Source organism: Drosophila rhopaloa, unplaced genomic scaffold (assembly GCF_018152115.1).
Source record: "Drosophila rhopaloa isolate 14029-0021.01 unplaced genomic scaffold, ASM1815211v1 contig_115, whole genome shotgun sequence".
In the NCBI taxonomy this organism is placed as follows: domain Eukaryota; kingdom Metazoa; phylum Arthropoda; class Insecta; order Diptera; family Drosophilidae; genus Drosophila; species Drosophila rhopaloa.
Window position 1 is genome coordinate 7,327,719 of NW_025334990.1, and position 15,704 is coordinate 7,343,422.

Consider the following 15,704-nt stretch of genomic DNA (forward strand, 5'->3'; position numbering starts at 1 on the left):
TAAAACTGTTGTTAAATAATACTATTAAATACACATAAATTCTGCTTGTATTTTACCAAATGAAGCTTATGTAGAATTTAGAAAACATTGTCAAGTTCTGCTGTAGATTAATGCTGATTGCAAACTGATTGAAATGCGTTCTCTAACATTGCCTTGTGTAATTCGCATTAGTGTAGTCCCAAACACACCTTGCAATATAGATTATAGCCTGAAAGTGATTTGTATTTAGACTGGTTTTAGAGCGCCTCTCCCAGGCCACTTGTTGCATGTTGTTCACCTCGCGGCTGTCTTTGGATTCGATTGTATTGGATTGGGCTAGTGTTGCTGCCACGCACTTGGGCCTGTCAAAAAAACTTAGTTTGCATCGATTTGGGTGCGAATCGAAAGTGTAGCTGCTAGGCTGTATGTTTGCGCCCTCAGGCGTACAAGCTATGTTCATTACACGGCTAAAATCTTGTGCCATTGTTCGTTCGCCCGATCGTGTTGCTGCCGTTGTGTTTTTGCCTTTTTTGCTCGCCGAATTCAAGGTGTGCGCGGTTTTTTGCGTGTGCGTACACCAGGTGTGCGATGCGTGCCTATCTGGTTGTGCGAAATGCATAAAGTCTCGCCGTAGTTGACGACGAACGTTGCCAGCGTACGGTTGTGATTTAATTGTGCTTAATTGCGTTGGGAAGTGAACATTTGAAATGAATCCCGAAGATATGCAGCGAGCGCGGGAAATTGTCGATGGAGAGGCCTCAACGCCGGGCAGCTCGCCAGCACAGCTGACAAAACCGCTGGCCATTAGTTTGCTGGAAAGGCGAACTCAGTTTCGGTAAGTTATGTGTAGAATGTCCTTGAACTAGACAAATTCACAGATTCAAAAAGTTACCGCGCTTCAGAGCTGGGTGCTGTAACAAACAGCTTTTGTACGGGAGTACATGCTAGGTCTGGCAACTCCGTGTCCCAGTATTTTTGATGGTTAAAAATTTTTTCTGAAACAGCTATTTTTGTTTTTGTTGATTTCTACAAAGCTTGGACTAAAAATATACAGTTCTAAGCCTTAACAATTTATTATTTTATGGGGTGGTACTCATCATTTTCATTATTTATTTATTAATTAAAAATTGTGTAATGATTGGGGCTTAGTGACATATTGTGCCAAATAGTGTAAGCTTTTAAAATTTCGCGCCTTAATGTGGCAGTACTCCAGCTATTCTGCGCTTTTAATCTACTGGTAACTTCAGTATTTTCCAATCCGCTGGCAACAGCCACACTTACGTGAAATGGTGCAAGAAAAAAATAAATAAAATGGACCCATTGAAAGTCTCGTTCTCAAATACGAAAATTAGCAGCTAGTTGTCGCGAGCCTAAAACCGGGAAGTGACCAATTGGTAGTTGCAGTGGCTGTCAGGTGCATCGCGTTAGTGGGTCAAACTGAGGCCATCAACAACAACAACACTTACTCCCGCGCACACACAGGTGCGCAGACACACACACATACACAAACACACGCGCGCGTTGACAAGTGACCAACACAATGACGTCCTCATACAACAACATCCCGGCCAGTACCACCCCCACACCCGCCCAAAAGGTTCCGAAGGCCACCGGCTCCTCCGTGAGCTCCTCCTCGAACGGATCCTACTACGACGACCACGACAATCAGCTGCTCCACGTGAACAGTGGAAGGCAGGGCAGCGCAGCAGCATCCTCGGCACCGGGTCCTGGCATAAATAACGGAACTGCCAGCGACGACCTCCATATGCGATGGTGGTGGTAAGTGGGCGGCGCAGTGGGGCCAGCAAAACTGTTCCCGTTTTTCACAAAGATCTGGATTTTGTTTTTAGAGGGCGGGAACGGCTGTTTACTTTGAAATTCCCATATTAAATCAAACATATTTGATTTGGAAAAAAAAAAAATGTAAAAAATGTTTTTTATGTTTTTGGTCTTTGAAATTTACTTTGATCGGATTATTTTTGGATAATCTTAAGACTTTTTTTTTTATTATTAATACCAAATGGTACAAACATGTGTAAAAAGAATTTGATAAGAAATCTGGAAAAAATATTTTCTGATAAGCGCAATCACTGTTGTGCAAAACAATAAGGGAAATGTAGCACTTATATTACGACTGGCAATAATTAAGAGCTGGCCCGAAAGTGCAGCATTCTTAAGTGGCCCACACATGTTGTTGTATTTTGTTGTTTTCTGGCGAAATGTTATTTCTCTAAACATGTATAACAAATGTGTGAAATGTGCCAGATGTAGGCAGAAAAAATCAATTTCCTTCACTAAATTGCATTTTCATTGATTTACTCGTCGAACAGTATGAGTTTACAGATTGTGAAGTGTATCGCTTTGATAAGTTATGAGAACTATTGAAAGAATGATTTTAATAAGTTCATTCGACTTTAACGACTTATCGACTTAACTTATATTTTTGATACATTATGAGAACTATTGAAAAAATGATTTTAATAAGTTCAAATAGACTGTTAGGCACTTAAGACTTTTGCTTATGGGACCATAAATTGATTTATGAACTTCAGAGCTATGCTAGGGTATTATAATTTCAGTCAAAAGTGACTTCGCAGTAAAGTACATATATATTTTTTATCAGTATCACCAGAAAAGTCAATTTAGCCATGTCTGTCTGTCCATTTGGAATTTTTACTTTTATAAAAATCGGACGACTATATTATATAAACTATACTACACTTTATATACTATACCAGCCATAGGAAAGATCGGAAAATAAAAAGAAAAATATTATGCAAATCCACAAAACTTTATTGCTTTAAACATAAACGAAATTTCACCCTTGCAGAGGGTATTATTTCTGACTAACTTATAAAATAATGGTTGAACAATTTATTGTGTGTCGATAGATATTGAACGAATAAATATAAACCACCTAAAAACATGTTATAACAGCAAGCGTATACGAATTTCAAATTGCCGAAGTTTCCATTTTTCTGGTTATTTATTATTATTTATTATGAGCAATTAAAGAGCCACTGGCCGCTCATTACCCTTACACAACAGCAAGTGTGCAGAGAGCCACTTGTTGCCGTTTTTAGTTCTCTTCGATCGCGACGCGTGGCTTCGCTCAGCTGTTTATTTACCAGCGATGTCCGGCGAAAACCCGCCAAACGATCGTCTCGCCGTCCATTGTTTACAATCGCTCGGCTCGTATACTTTTATTTTCGAATCGGAATCGCACAAATCGTCCAACTTAATCACCTTTTTGGCGTCCCAGCTCAGTTATCGCATGTTCACCGGACAGCACGGTCGTGTTCGCGCTCTCTCCCCGTCCCTGTCGCACCTGTTCCTACACCTGTACCGCCAACGATCGTCGAGCGGTTTTCGTTTCGAGTCGGTCGTTTACCTGCCGCCAATCGCTGGTCAGTTTAAAGTCGCCGAAGCTGGAAGTTTCGCCTTGGTTCGCGCTTGTGCTAAAAAGAAAATGAAACAGATTATATAACGTGTAATTAGAGTACTTTGTTGCCAGCCACCGGTTACTTTTTCTAGCGCAGACATGACTTGGCATTTCTGGGGTCTGGGCCCCAGCCCACTTTCGATTTCCATCTATAGTCAGACACTATCAATACGTCAATCACTTGTGGCACTAGATTATGGAACTACGGTCGTACTTCAATGACACTGTGTTCTAAGAATTTTCTAGAGGATTTTCTACCAAAATGAAATCAAACTATTTTATTAAGACATGCGAATTAAAGATCGATCTTCTTTAAATATGGATTTCTCAAACTCAAAAGGATGAAAGAGATGAATCTCTATATCTCTTCTATCAATTTAAAGAGCTATTTGAAACTCCGTTCTAACTAACTTTTAATTTAATTTCAATATAAAATTCTACAACTTGAGCTTCCTAGGTAAAGCTTTTCGTAACTCCAATATAATAGAGATTTTTTCTCCTTATTTAACTGCAACTTCGTTAAAAGGCAATCGTGCACTTACACTAATTCATGAAATTACTCGAACTTCCTAAGTTGTGGTTCAAAGCTCATTTTATAACTCAAACACTTAGACATTATTTTCTACCAACTTCGACAGCTAATATAACTTCCCTCTAACGAACTTGCATTTAATTAGAAATTAACTTCAAAAGTTTTATAACTGTGGCTTGCTTCCTATGTTAAGCATTTCGTAACTCCATATTAATTGAGATTTTATCTAGTTATTGCTGTGGAACTTCGTTAAAACAATCGGCCAAAGACACTAACTACAATTGAACTTCAATAGCCCGATAGTTGTGATCCATTTAATAGATATTCCTAACTAAAACATTCGAACAACCAAGAATCTAGTAACCTAGTTTGACTTCCATATTCTCTGACTCACCCTAAATATCAACATTTGAGCAGTTTTGCTATCTATAAACCCACAAAGGGTTAATTCTTCATTAAAATGATTGTACATGTTTATACTTTGTTCTGCAATGTATATAACTCTATAATTCTAGCCCTGACCTATATCGTAAAACCTATTTTGATAATCCTAGCGAAAAAAATTTAAGAATATTTTAATTTAGTTGGCAGTACAAAGAGCAATCGCAGTTTTGTGACTTTCAACCTCGACAAGTAGACGTTAATAACAAACAAAGGTTTGGCATGTACTATAGAAGTTCAACCGTAATACCTGCAGTTGCAACTTTCGAACCTACGAACTTTCGACGAAAGGCGTCATTTGAATTATATTATTGCATGTGTAGGCACGTTGTGGCCAGGTGGTTCCACTAATCCGTGGGTGCCGTTCCCTTGTCCACTTTCCGATCCATTGAACGATAATCGCTAAACTAGTTGCTGCCACTGCGCATTTTGCTGCCCGTTGCTGTCCGTTTAATGATTAATTAATTTGTGCCTGTCGCTTATTTATTTCAATTTTCTTTGTGCATAAGTCACTTGTAATTCGCTTTATGTAGCCGTCTATTGTCATTGTCCGATTACTACGGATGTAACTGGTGATTACGAACTGGTGGTGGCTTGTGCCTTCCTTTGTTTATTTTACAGAAACATTTTCAATGACTTGTACTTACTTTTTGCTTCCTGATGTCGGTAAAAATAGAAGATAGGGAAGACTTTGGATCACGCGATCGCTGGGGACTATAGATTTTATTGTACACCAATTCTCCTTATGCAATATATATAATAATTAGAATTCCAAATGGAAGTGATCACTCAAATGCAACGAATGCAACGAGTCCTATTATTGTTAGAGAGAGGGTTTTCAGAGAATATTGTAAGGCAAATACGCCCCTAAAAATTTAATGATTTGGTTTCATACGATTTCTTGATTGGGTTGTTTTAATATTTGTAGAAATTGGACAGTCTAATTCCTTATTTTTGAATACAACTTGAGATAATAGAAACAGAAAAGTCCTTCTTGGACCTCCGAGTTATTTTTTATACCTTGACTTCTTTAGATCCCCCACTTTATAAAGACCTCCACAGATACTTCCCAAGTTCCCCATCTTATCAGCCACTTAACAGAATCTTTGGACGACCTCTGTTAATGAACTGTTGATGGGGCACTTTCGGTAAGAAACCGAAATGATTGAGATCTTCAAGCTCATTACACACACTGGTCACGATTTCTAGATTAATGGCTGGCGATACTGTTATGCCCAAGTGGGTTGCGGAGAAGACGCTTTAATTGTGGTCTAAGTGGACGTTTTTGTATTTTTCGTGCTTGCCTTATTAAAAGGTTGTTGACCAACGCAAAGCAATCACGAAACAAAAAGATTTAATTATATTTCTCGTTATGAAGCTAACTGTGGTTGCCTTAGTACGTCCAAGTTATTTTTGAGCGGCTTGGCAAGCGGATTTCTTGCCAATTGATTTATACTTGACATGCTTATGTGGCCAAGCAGGCGATAAAAGTTGGCCAAGTCCAACGCCGCCAACCCCCCGCCGACGGAAGCTGGCCAATGACGCATATTGGGCCTTGTCCCGCTCCTTTCTAGCCATCTCCGTCTCCCTCGTTTTTTGATGGCTCTGGCGTCAAAGCCGGAACTACGTTTCTGGTCCGTTAGGTTAGCCAGAAAAAGGCAAAACAAAACAAACTATTCGATTGCTAATCACAAATTTATTTTGCACAAATTTCAAAAGAAACACCAAACCGGTTCATATACGAAAACCCAAAACTGATCGTTTTTGTTTATCAACTTTTACCACGCGCCAAAGCAGTTACCTTTTTATATCCCACAAAAATGTATTGCATTCTTTTGTTACCAAAATTGTTAACTTTGTTAACACCTCTAGCAAAGGGGAGCAAGGTTACTGTTATTCACCATTTGGGCAAATCGGGGCCGATTCCATGATCATCCAAGAAATGCCAAGCGAAATGCTAACTAAAATTTCCCAACCCATTTTCAGTGGAAAAATGTTTTAACAATACGAATCTCCTGTGAATTTCTGAGTGATATTTGGTAATCAAAAGACTTGAACATGACGTGCCTGTCGGACATTGACTTGGCCACCCTGCACCAGAACCGTCTGGAGGAGCGTTTTAGTTATAAGTTGGCCTGGAGTGGCACTGGCCACCAGCAGACCCAGTACAATGATCTCCTCATGCGTCACAATGCCTCGCTGAAGCGCCAGAGAATCAACCAGCACAAGGCCAATGCGGCCAGCGCCAAGCCAAAGGATCAGATCGTGGCTAGTGAAAGCTTGGTGAGCAGTCAGGAGCACCATCTGGCCAAATCCGAAGAGGATCCTGATGACGGCTATTTCGATTCCACGACACGACGCACGCGAAGCGGCACTTGGCCGTAAGTAATCCCAAATAACCGAAAAGATTCGCGACCCAATTCAAATCGAATCCCTGATCAGCTAAAAAAAGTGATACAAATGTTTCACCCAAATATAAATATCACCACGAAAGGTTAATAATATACATGTGCATTTTAAACGAGATCAGACAGTCTGTGAACAAGGTTTACTGACTTCCAATTCAAAATTTTATTACATTTTTAATCAGGAACGAAACATGAGTTTCTTTGAAAGTAAAAATGTTTTCATATGTATAAGCATTATACATATTAATAAGTAGCGAAACTGATAAAGCCTTGTGTCCGTAAAAACATTTATTTTCTAGAACCTTGACAATGTTCTTATAGATTGTCAGAAAGTTATATATTTAAAATTAAACTTAATTAGCCAGACCTTGGTTTCTCCAAAAACTCTTTGAACAACAAGTTGTCAGAAACAAGATAATTATTAAAATAAAAAAAATAATCTCTAAAACAATCAATTAATTTGAAATTACGTGTTTTTCCCTCAGTGGGGTTGTCTGAAAGTTAACAGGTCGTCGAACATTTGTACGCGGCATGCGGCGATAAGGAGTGTCGTTTTGTAATCAAGTGTTTACCTTGTCGTTGGTGCTTATCAGGTGTGAGAAATGTGGTGTGCATTTGGGCGCGTATTGTTTATGCAGATCAAATCGGCTTATTATATATGTACGCCGAACTTAGTATCAATTTCGCAACTGATATTCCCTTATCACCATGACTGAGCAAACCTATTTATCAATAAATAATTTTAAATATTTTATATCATTTTGCCTGTACTTGGCTTTAAAACAGTTTTCTCAGTTTATTATTTAACAGACAACAAGTCCTTGACCTTTCTGCATAGTTCAGCGTTTGTGGCGTGTTTTCTTTTTCATTTTTTGGCCAGTTAAAAAACGGGTTTGTTAACACCTCGCTTATTGGTACTACGATGGCGCCGTCTGTTAATTTATGTGTAGGTTTTTCTTCACTAGCTACTATTTTTTACGGTTTGTTTGGGAGAACTTGAGATGCCAGTTAGGTTTGAAATCGGTGCCAGTTTGTGCTTGGCGCCGGCCATAAAGCAAAGGCAACAGGTAAATGTATTGAAATATATTCGAATCGGTACGATATCTGAGTGACAGCCGCTCGTGACCGATTCGCGGTGCCGAAATCCAAAGGTGCGCGGGTCATGTGGCTTTAACCGCATTTGCATGGCTTGTCTGGGCAGCAATTCGATTATATAGTAGGCCCCTCATTAAAGCCCGCGGGAAATTGAAAATGATTCGGACTTTGGGTTTACAGAAAGTCAATAATTTAAGGTATTTTTAAGCGGTGTCATGCTGACGTCTCATGAATATCTGTCTAGCAAATTAAGTGCTTACTTAAGTATTTTGGTTTTCTCACCGAACTTTTAGTTTAGTCGGTTTCTAGTTGCGATCGAGCATGTGCGTTTAGCGGGCGTTCACTGTGAAAATGTCGAGTAAGTGAATGAATGAATGTGAATTTCCTTCGAAGTCATCATGATTAAATCAATGGGAAAACAAGATCAAGTACTGTCAACACATCTTCCTGCTTCAGAAAATATGCGTCATCTTAACGTAATTCCCTCGTCGTGCTCCTTTCGACCAAGTTTTTGTCATTGCGCCTTGTTTTAAAGTGAGTCAGACTCTGTATTTAATCACAATGGGACTATCTCTGAGTTTTTCGATACAATAATTGCAACGCAGTGAAAGTATGTGTTTACAAAAAGTGAAGATTGTGGGCGTTAAAAAAATAATTAAGGGTATTTTCTAATAAAAAAAACATTTTTTTTAAATAATTTTTTTAATGAAACTAATTTGCATACTTGAAAAGGACGTTAGTTAGTTTACTATTTTAAAACCAATTTTGAACCACAAAATCGATCGATAACTTTTTGTAATTAATTCGATTTAATTTATTCTTTAACTATTACATATAAAAGCTTTGTTAAAAACACTTTAATTTATGACAAGTTTAGTTTTAACGTATAATATTAAATGGAATGATTTCATTGCAATCTTTTGTATTTTTAGAAACTATTAGAAAAATTATTTTTAGCTTGCAGACTGTACTTGGTCCAGTGGTCCAGTTCTGGTACTGCTTAGTCTATCTTACGGCTCATTTCACCTGTGCTCTCTCCGCTCTCTTTGTGTCTCTTTGTGCTGAGTCATCGGCTATAAGCACATCAATCAAACCCGTTAACTTGCGAAGCGATGCTCATGCTCAGCACCCCCGCACTCACATACACTCACGCACAGAGTTCAACAGCAGCAGTGCTCTTTAACATTTCCGCTCTCTTGGCCATCTTTTCCGCTCTCCCCTTATTTCTCTCCCTCTCTCTCTCTCTCACACCTGTTAGCATGTGCAATTCCTGTTTGTTTGGACCGCAGATTCAACAAGTTTATTTGCGCTGCTACGTGTTGTTGTAATGAAAACAAAAATATAAATTCGTTATATACATACCTTTATTTTGTGTTTTCGAACACCAAATTGGCCTGTCAGTGATTTTGTAACCTTCGAACGAGCAGCAGTCGCGCTCGCATCGAAAATTCCAACAAGTTTTTGTGCTTAGTGATAGGAAGGCTACAATAAGGGCGTGACCATCCGAAATAGTTAAGAACAAAAAGCTATGCAGCACCAAAAGTTGAAACTAGCGCCAGCCTTGCAGCGCCATATATCTGAGGTTGAAGAGCAACAGGTGACCCCAGTGGCGCCCGACCCACGTATTTTGAGGTGTATTTTAGTGGTAATCATCTAGGATAATGAATCTCTACTAAAACCCCATTTTCTTGTTTCACCTTTCCAGGCGCACTAGAAGTCTGAATGCTCCGTCGCCGTTCCAGCAATTCGGGCCATGCGGTCGCATTATGAAGAACTCAGCCATGGTGATGCAGATTCAGGATCCGGCCAGCCAGCGTTTGACCTGGTATAAGCCACCCCTCACCGTCCTGGTGATCAAGAAGAAGGACTCCCAGGTCCTGCTGCCCTTCGTCCAGCTGGTGGAATGGCTGGTGCAAGAGAAGCGCATGGTCGTCTGGGTGGAGTCCGCCGTTCTTGAGGACAAACTGCTGCGGGATGACGTCAAGCTGGAGCAGGAGAGCACCAAGTTTCGGCAGGTGCATGCCCACTACGCCGGAGTTAGGGCGCGTTTCCTGGCCCTGCGTGAAAAGTTGGTGACCTTCAAGTAAGTGGGGAAAAATATTACTTATAAGATTATACTGGGTTGGTTTTATAGTCTCAGTTTTTTTTGTTTTTCTTGGCACTTACAATTAAAAACGCCTTTTTATTACGGAAAAATTAACTTGGAAAGTTTAATAATCACAATTTAATTATATATTAAACGACACAGCTGAGGTTGTTGTTAAATGATCTTATGATTTATATTCATAAGAAACCAGTCAGGAAAATGTAAAAGATATAGATGTGTCGGATTAAATCGTAGCTCAAATTCTATTTTTGGCTAGTAAATATTAAACAAATTGGTTCTTAGATGTTTGTTTTGGAATGAAGATTTTTAATAGTAAACTAACTTTCTAATCCTTAATCTTGCAGGGATGGCCGCGATGACCTGACCGATCGCATCGACTTCATCGTGTGCCTGGGCGGCGATGGCACTCTGCTTTATGCATCCCAGCTGTTCCAGCAGTCTGTGCCACCGGTGATGGCCTTCTATTTGGGCTCCCTCGGTTTCCTTACGCCTTTCCAGTGCGACAACTTCCAGGAGCAGGTGACCAATGTCCTGGAGGGTCATGCCGCTCTTACACTGCGCAGTCGTCTGCGCTGCTCCATCCATCGCAAGGGCGAGCGCCGCAAGGAGTCGCTGCTGCCCGTTGTGGGTGCTAATCTCCTTAAACCAAGCCTGCACAGGCAGCTCAATTACGTGGAGCTCAACAACGGACAAACAGGGAATTTCGGGTGCAACAACAACAACTGCCCGAACAACAGCATCCTGGTGCTCAACGAGGTGGTGATCAACCGAGGACCCTCGCCGTATTTGAGCAACATCGATATCTTCTTGGACGGCAAGTACATCACCTCAGTGCAGGGTGATGGCCTGATCGTATCGACGCCCACGGGAAGCACGGCATATGCGGCAGCCGCCGGTGCATCCATGATCCATCCCTCCGTGCCGGCAATTTTGGTGACCCCAATCTGCCCGCATTCGCTGAGCTTCAGGCCCATTGTGGTACCAGCCGGAGTAGAGCTAATGGTGAGTTTGGAATATTATTATTACCCAATACAAAACAATGTAATTCACTTCCTAAGATTCCTTTTATTTATATAACCAACTTAAAATTGAATTAAAAGAAAATTTAAGTTATCGTTCAGTTCGACTTATTGAAGTTTAACAGTATTCGGCACCTTTACTTTTTGCAAAGCTTACTGTCGAGTTTATCATCTTATGATATTTTAAGATGTTAGCTTTATAATCTAGCAACTTTGTATGGCTCAATCTAACTTATGTGGACTTTGACTGTCTTAGTCGTGAATTATGCATTAGCAGGGGTTGCAAAACCACTTATATCATGCCAGCTATATTAACAGATAACTAATAGCTTCCTCTTGCCTTTGCAGATATCCATTTCACCTGATAGCCGCAACACCTCTCGCGTCTCCTTTGACGGACGCAACGATCAGGAGCTGAACCACGGCGACAGCCTGCGGGTGACCACCTCCATTTATCCCGTGCCCAGCATCTGTGCCCAGGATCAAATCTCCGACTGGTTCGACTCCCTCGCCGAAGGTCTGCACTGGAATGTGCGCAAGCGGCAGAAGTGCCTCGATGAGCTGTCGGATCTGACCGCATCTGGGTCGGAGGACACGCTCGATGAGTTTGACAATCTGAAGATCTACGATGCGTAGTGGTACCCGAAACACAATCGTCGCCCATTCGGTGTTTGTTAGTGTGGCCAATTAGCCTAGTTGTAGTCCTAGTTCATAGGGTTTGCTTGTGTGCAATTTTGGTAGGCTTAGTTATGTAGTGAAAATACTCTGTTGTACTATACACATCATAAGTCGCTTGGTTGAAATGTTTAATGTTAATTGATTTTTATCGCAATGTTTGTTTAAGCTAGGCAAATTCCGTTGTTGCTTGTAAACAAAACAAAAAACGCTTAGGCTTAGCTCTTAAGTTTTTATTATTACGTAATCTACGATTAATTGCGTCGAGTGTACTTAAGTACTTAAACTGGCTCGCGTTATCTGTACAATTCGATGGAGGTAATAAAAACTGTATTATTTACTTAAAGCGCCACAAAATCCATTCCGCTTGTATTTGTTGTGTATTGTGGCTGAGCAACAGGCAAATAAAAATGCAATTAAGTAGATAGGCACGGGGTGGGAGACCAGAAACGTGGCAATCCAAAAGGATACTCAAGAGGAAAAGGCTTTTAAGGAAGCAGAATTAATGGACGGGCAATTGGTCAATGTCTAAGGAGCTGACTAAGAAGACAGATGGTGAGAAAAAGAGAGTGCAAATTAATAATAAACTTACTTTTCTGACATGCTTTTAACGGATTTTGCATGGTTTCCAGATTATAACCTAGTTAATCTTTAAAGTGGTACTAATTTTCTGTGCAAGGCCTGAAAGTATACTGTGGTTTCTTGGCCCTACAATAGTGAATGATTATGATATTACAGCTGGCCGAAAACTTCTCTTTCTGACAATTTCCTAAGTGTAAAAGCCGCGCCATAAATCAAAAGCATAAAATAAAAGCTGGCAATAAATGTGACTAGAAGTGTTCTATGCCACCACAGCCCTTAAATGCTCGTGCGAGTGTGTGTACGTGCGAAGTGCGTTTATTATCAATTTTCACGCTTTTCCTCGGGGTTTTCCCCTGCTCACTTGACGAGCAACAAGTGAAAAAGCCGAGTGACTTCCACAGCATCCTTCCACTTCGGGCTCTTCCTCTGACTGGCGGATAAAAGTAATGCGTATTATCCGAGCCACACGATTGGTCGTCCTTGGCCACACCCCCTTTTCGGACACTGCGCAGGACTCGTCCTCCGTCTCGTTTATATGCTAGTTGCTCTAAGTGAAATAAATGGCTTAAAGCACATTAAATTAATTTTTCTTTTATTCGTTCTGCCCTGGCTTAATTCCGCTTAATCGGAGCAAAAGTAAATCCTAAAAGTGAAGGATCTTAAATAAGTTTAAAATTTAAATACAATACAATTCAATGCACAAATATGTTATGGCCTAACCACAAATATCCAAAAAAATATTTAGCTAAGTTAAAAATATATCTCCATTTTCTTATAATAGTTTTATATCCTAAAATTTCTTAATACCACCAATAGCTTCAGTATTTTTAGAAACATTCCCATTTATCACATTTTGGAAAATTCTTTAGATTGTAGCGTATTCTTCAGATATTTTCTGCGGGGAGGTGTGCAAGTGCCCGGCTAGCTCAGTCGGTAGAGCATGAGACTCTTAATCTCAGGGTCGTGGGTTCGAGCCCCACGTTGGGCGAAAGATATTTTTTTTCATCATTTTAAATGTTTCTTAGTTTAAAACAAGAAAAAAATTAATGATCTTGATTTCAGAATGTGTTGTATATCAAAAAGATATTTGTTTTCATAATGCGCATGAAATATGTACAATTATTTGATTAATATTTTATAGCTTTGGACACTATTATTCCTCTATTCTAAACACTTTTGCTGCAAAATTAATGTAAATAATTACATAGGTTAAGCGTGTCAGGACGTATTGACAATTATAATATATGTTCAAAGAAGAGGTTAAAATTGGCATTGCCAGGTTATTATTTAGCTGAAGCTGAACCAATTTAATCGGAGTGCAAAGCGGGAACATTATATATATATTTTTGACAGCTTAAGTAGGTATTTAATAATATAAAACCACTAAGTGTCTTTATACTTAAGTTAAAATTCTTTAAACTCATCGGTGAACAATTCACTTTCACTGACAAAGAACGAAAAACCCCTTCAGCATTGTCGGCGTCTATTCATTTCGCTGCAATATAAAAACGCAATAATAAATTCAAAATATTTGTGGAATTTCCTAATGAAGTCGGGCTCATTCTCCACTAAGACAAATGCCGAGCGGAAAAGGCGAACACAACTATGCGAAAGCAGGAGCTAAAGCCGCTCTGAATCCGAAGCTGCTGAAGATGATGTGGCACGTGTTGATATTCCAATTGAATGCCACCAAATATGCGACACCCCCACAGGACCCTCCAGTATCATCCCCTGCCCCTGGGGAAATGGAAAAATATCTCCAACACAGGCATACTCACACGAGTCGGGTGACATTTGAACTTTGGCTGGGCCATACTGGCACTCGTCCTTTTAAATAGATTTCGCAAATGCTAATGACAGCTCAAGCTCGAGGATTGTGTGTAGCATTTCAAACAAAGGGAAATTAAACATTTGCGGCCGAATGGGTTTTCCGGTTTCCACTTTTCCCTCTGTTTTCTTTTCGATCGTGATAAAAACTTGACCACAGAGCCAGAGATTTTCATCGGAATGACCCGCATCAGTTGTTGAGCCACATTTGTCATCGATTTAAGCCCCCAGCATATGAAGTTAAGCTGTTATATGTGGCAAATTCAATTTGTCAGGCTCGAAAACCGAAATGGGCCTTTTTAGCCCCTTTTAATCCTCTGGCAAAAGCATTTCTGCATTTATTGTATTATTTAATGCCATCAGTCCTGGTCGATTTCTAGTCCATTAACTTTGAAGTTATTTTGACGTCGCCACTTTAACACTTCAATGAAATTCACCACCTTTTTTTATGGCTCCATTGTTGTTTGACCGCCGATGCTATTTTCCCCCGATTTTCCCGATTGAAGAGTTTTACACAAAGCATGTGTTTGAAATCGATTTGTGAGTGGTTGGTTTCTATTTGGTTTTAGTTTTATTTAAGTCTAAAATGTCTTAGTGTCTTCGTTTACGGATTTCCATTAAAATATGAATTATTTGAGTAAATATGTTTGTTGAAAATAATACAACTATTTTCAGAAACATATAGTTTTTAAAAAAAATAATTATTTGTGTTATTATTCTATGAAACACATAAATTTCATTCCAAAAAATTTAACAATTTAAGATTTTTTTTATACTATATTTGAAGGCACTAATTACCACAATATAATTAAAGCCTGCGAAGTTTTCTATGCAGCCAATTATCTTTATATTTCTACCATATAAACTAAAAAATTATCCAAGAAACTTGTCTTAAATAGTTGCTTAACTTCGCATCGCATCGAAGACTATTTTTATATCCATAACACATTGGTCTACATAAATTACCATATTATTTCCAATTTAAAACCGCCAATTGGTTTCCAGATGGTAAAGCCTCTTAAAGTTTGGTTTCTTGATAAACCTAAACCAAAGACATCCCTCTCCTCATTTCTGACCGCTTCAGCCGGTCAATCTCTTTATGTTTTTAAATTGCCATCCACTCCTCACATTGTTTTTCGTTTTGCTTTGGATACCAGGTTTAATATCTCGACTTCTATATGCAAATTCGAGACCGTAAACGTGATCGCAAGTCTACACCATCATCTTCAATGCCTATAAATATTTCTGGGCCCGTCCTCTGACTTCGGTTTCTGCCTCTTTCGCAATCTTCGATTCAGTCGCGTGTCGTTTTCCAATCGCTGCGGTCTTTGTATCTCCGCATCCGCATCTTTATCTGAATTTTGTTTTTGTCGCGTGTCTTATCCGGCTAGCTGCATAAAATTACAACAGCTTAAATGGATTAATTGAAAAGACCTATGAGTAAGTGGAATCGTTCAGGTTCACCTCGAAAATCCATCAGGTGGTTTCAGTGTTCACAACCTGCCTGCCGGCAAAAAAAAAATGTTCACAGGAAATTGGTTAAATTAGTGCATAAACACGTTTAGCTTCACATTTACCCTAAGGCCAATGTCCTGGA

General features: G+C 39.5%; 1 protein-coding gene and 1 non-coding gene across 6 annotated transcripts; both read left to right on the top strand.

Annotated features, from left to right (window-relative positions):
• Window positions 1-1,243: 1,243 nt before the first annotated feature.
• Window positions 1,244-12,055, top strand: LOC108051824 (NAD kinase). Of its 5 annotated transcripts, none has more exons than XM_017134060.2 (5): window positions 3,234-3,469; window positions 6,381-6,775; window positions 9,603-9,980; window positions 10,349-11,006; window positions 11,372-12,055. In XM_017134060.2, the coding sequence occupies exons 2-5, from the start codon at window positions 6,453-6,455 to the stop codon at window positions 11,657-11,659; spliced, it is 1,647 nt and encodes a 548-aa protein (XP_016989549.2). In that variant the 5' UTR covers window positions 3,234-3,469; window positions 6,381-6,452; the 3' UTR covers window positions 11,660-12,055. The 5 variants fall into 5 exon arrangements, with proteins under 5 accessions (XP_016989550.2, XP_016989549.2, XP_016989548.2 ...); XM_017134059.2 differs by having other exon boundaries at window positions 3,234-3,386; XM_017134061.2 differs by lacking the exons at window positions 3,234-3,469; window positions 6,381-6,775 and adding an exon at window positions 1,244-1,758.
• A 1,140-nt stretch (window positions 12,056-13,195) lies between these two features.
• Window positions 13,196-13,268, top strand: Trnak-cuu. The gene has a single exon. It is a non-coding gene; the product is annotated as a tRNA-Lys (tRNA).
• The last annotated feature ends 2,436 nt before the right edge of the window (window positions 13,269-15,704 follow it).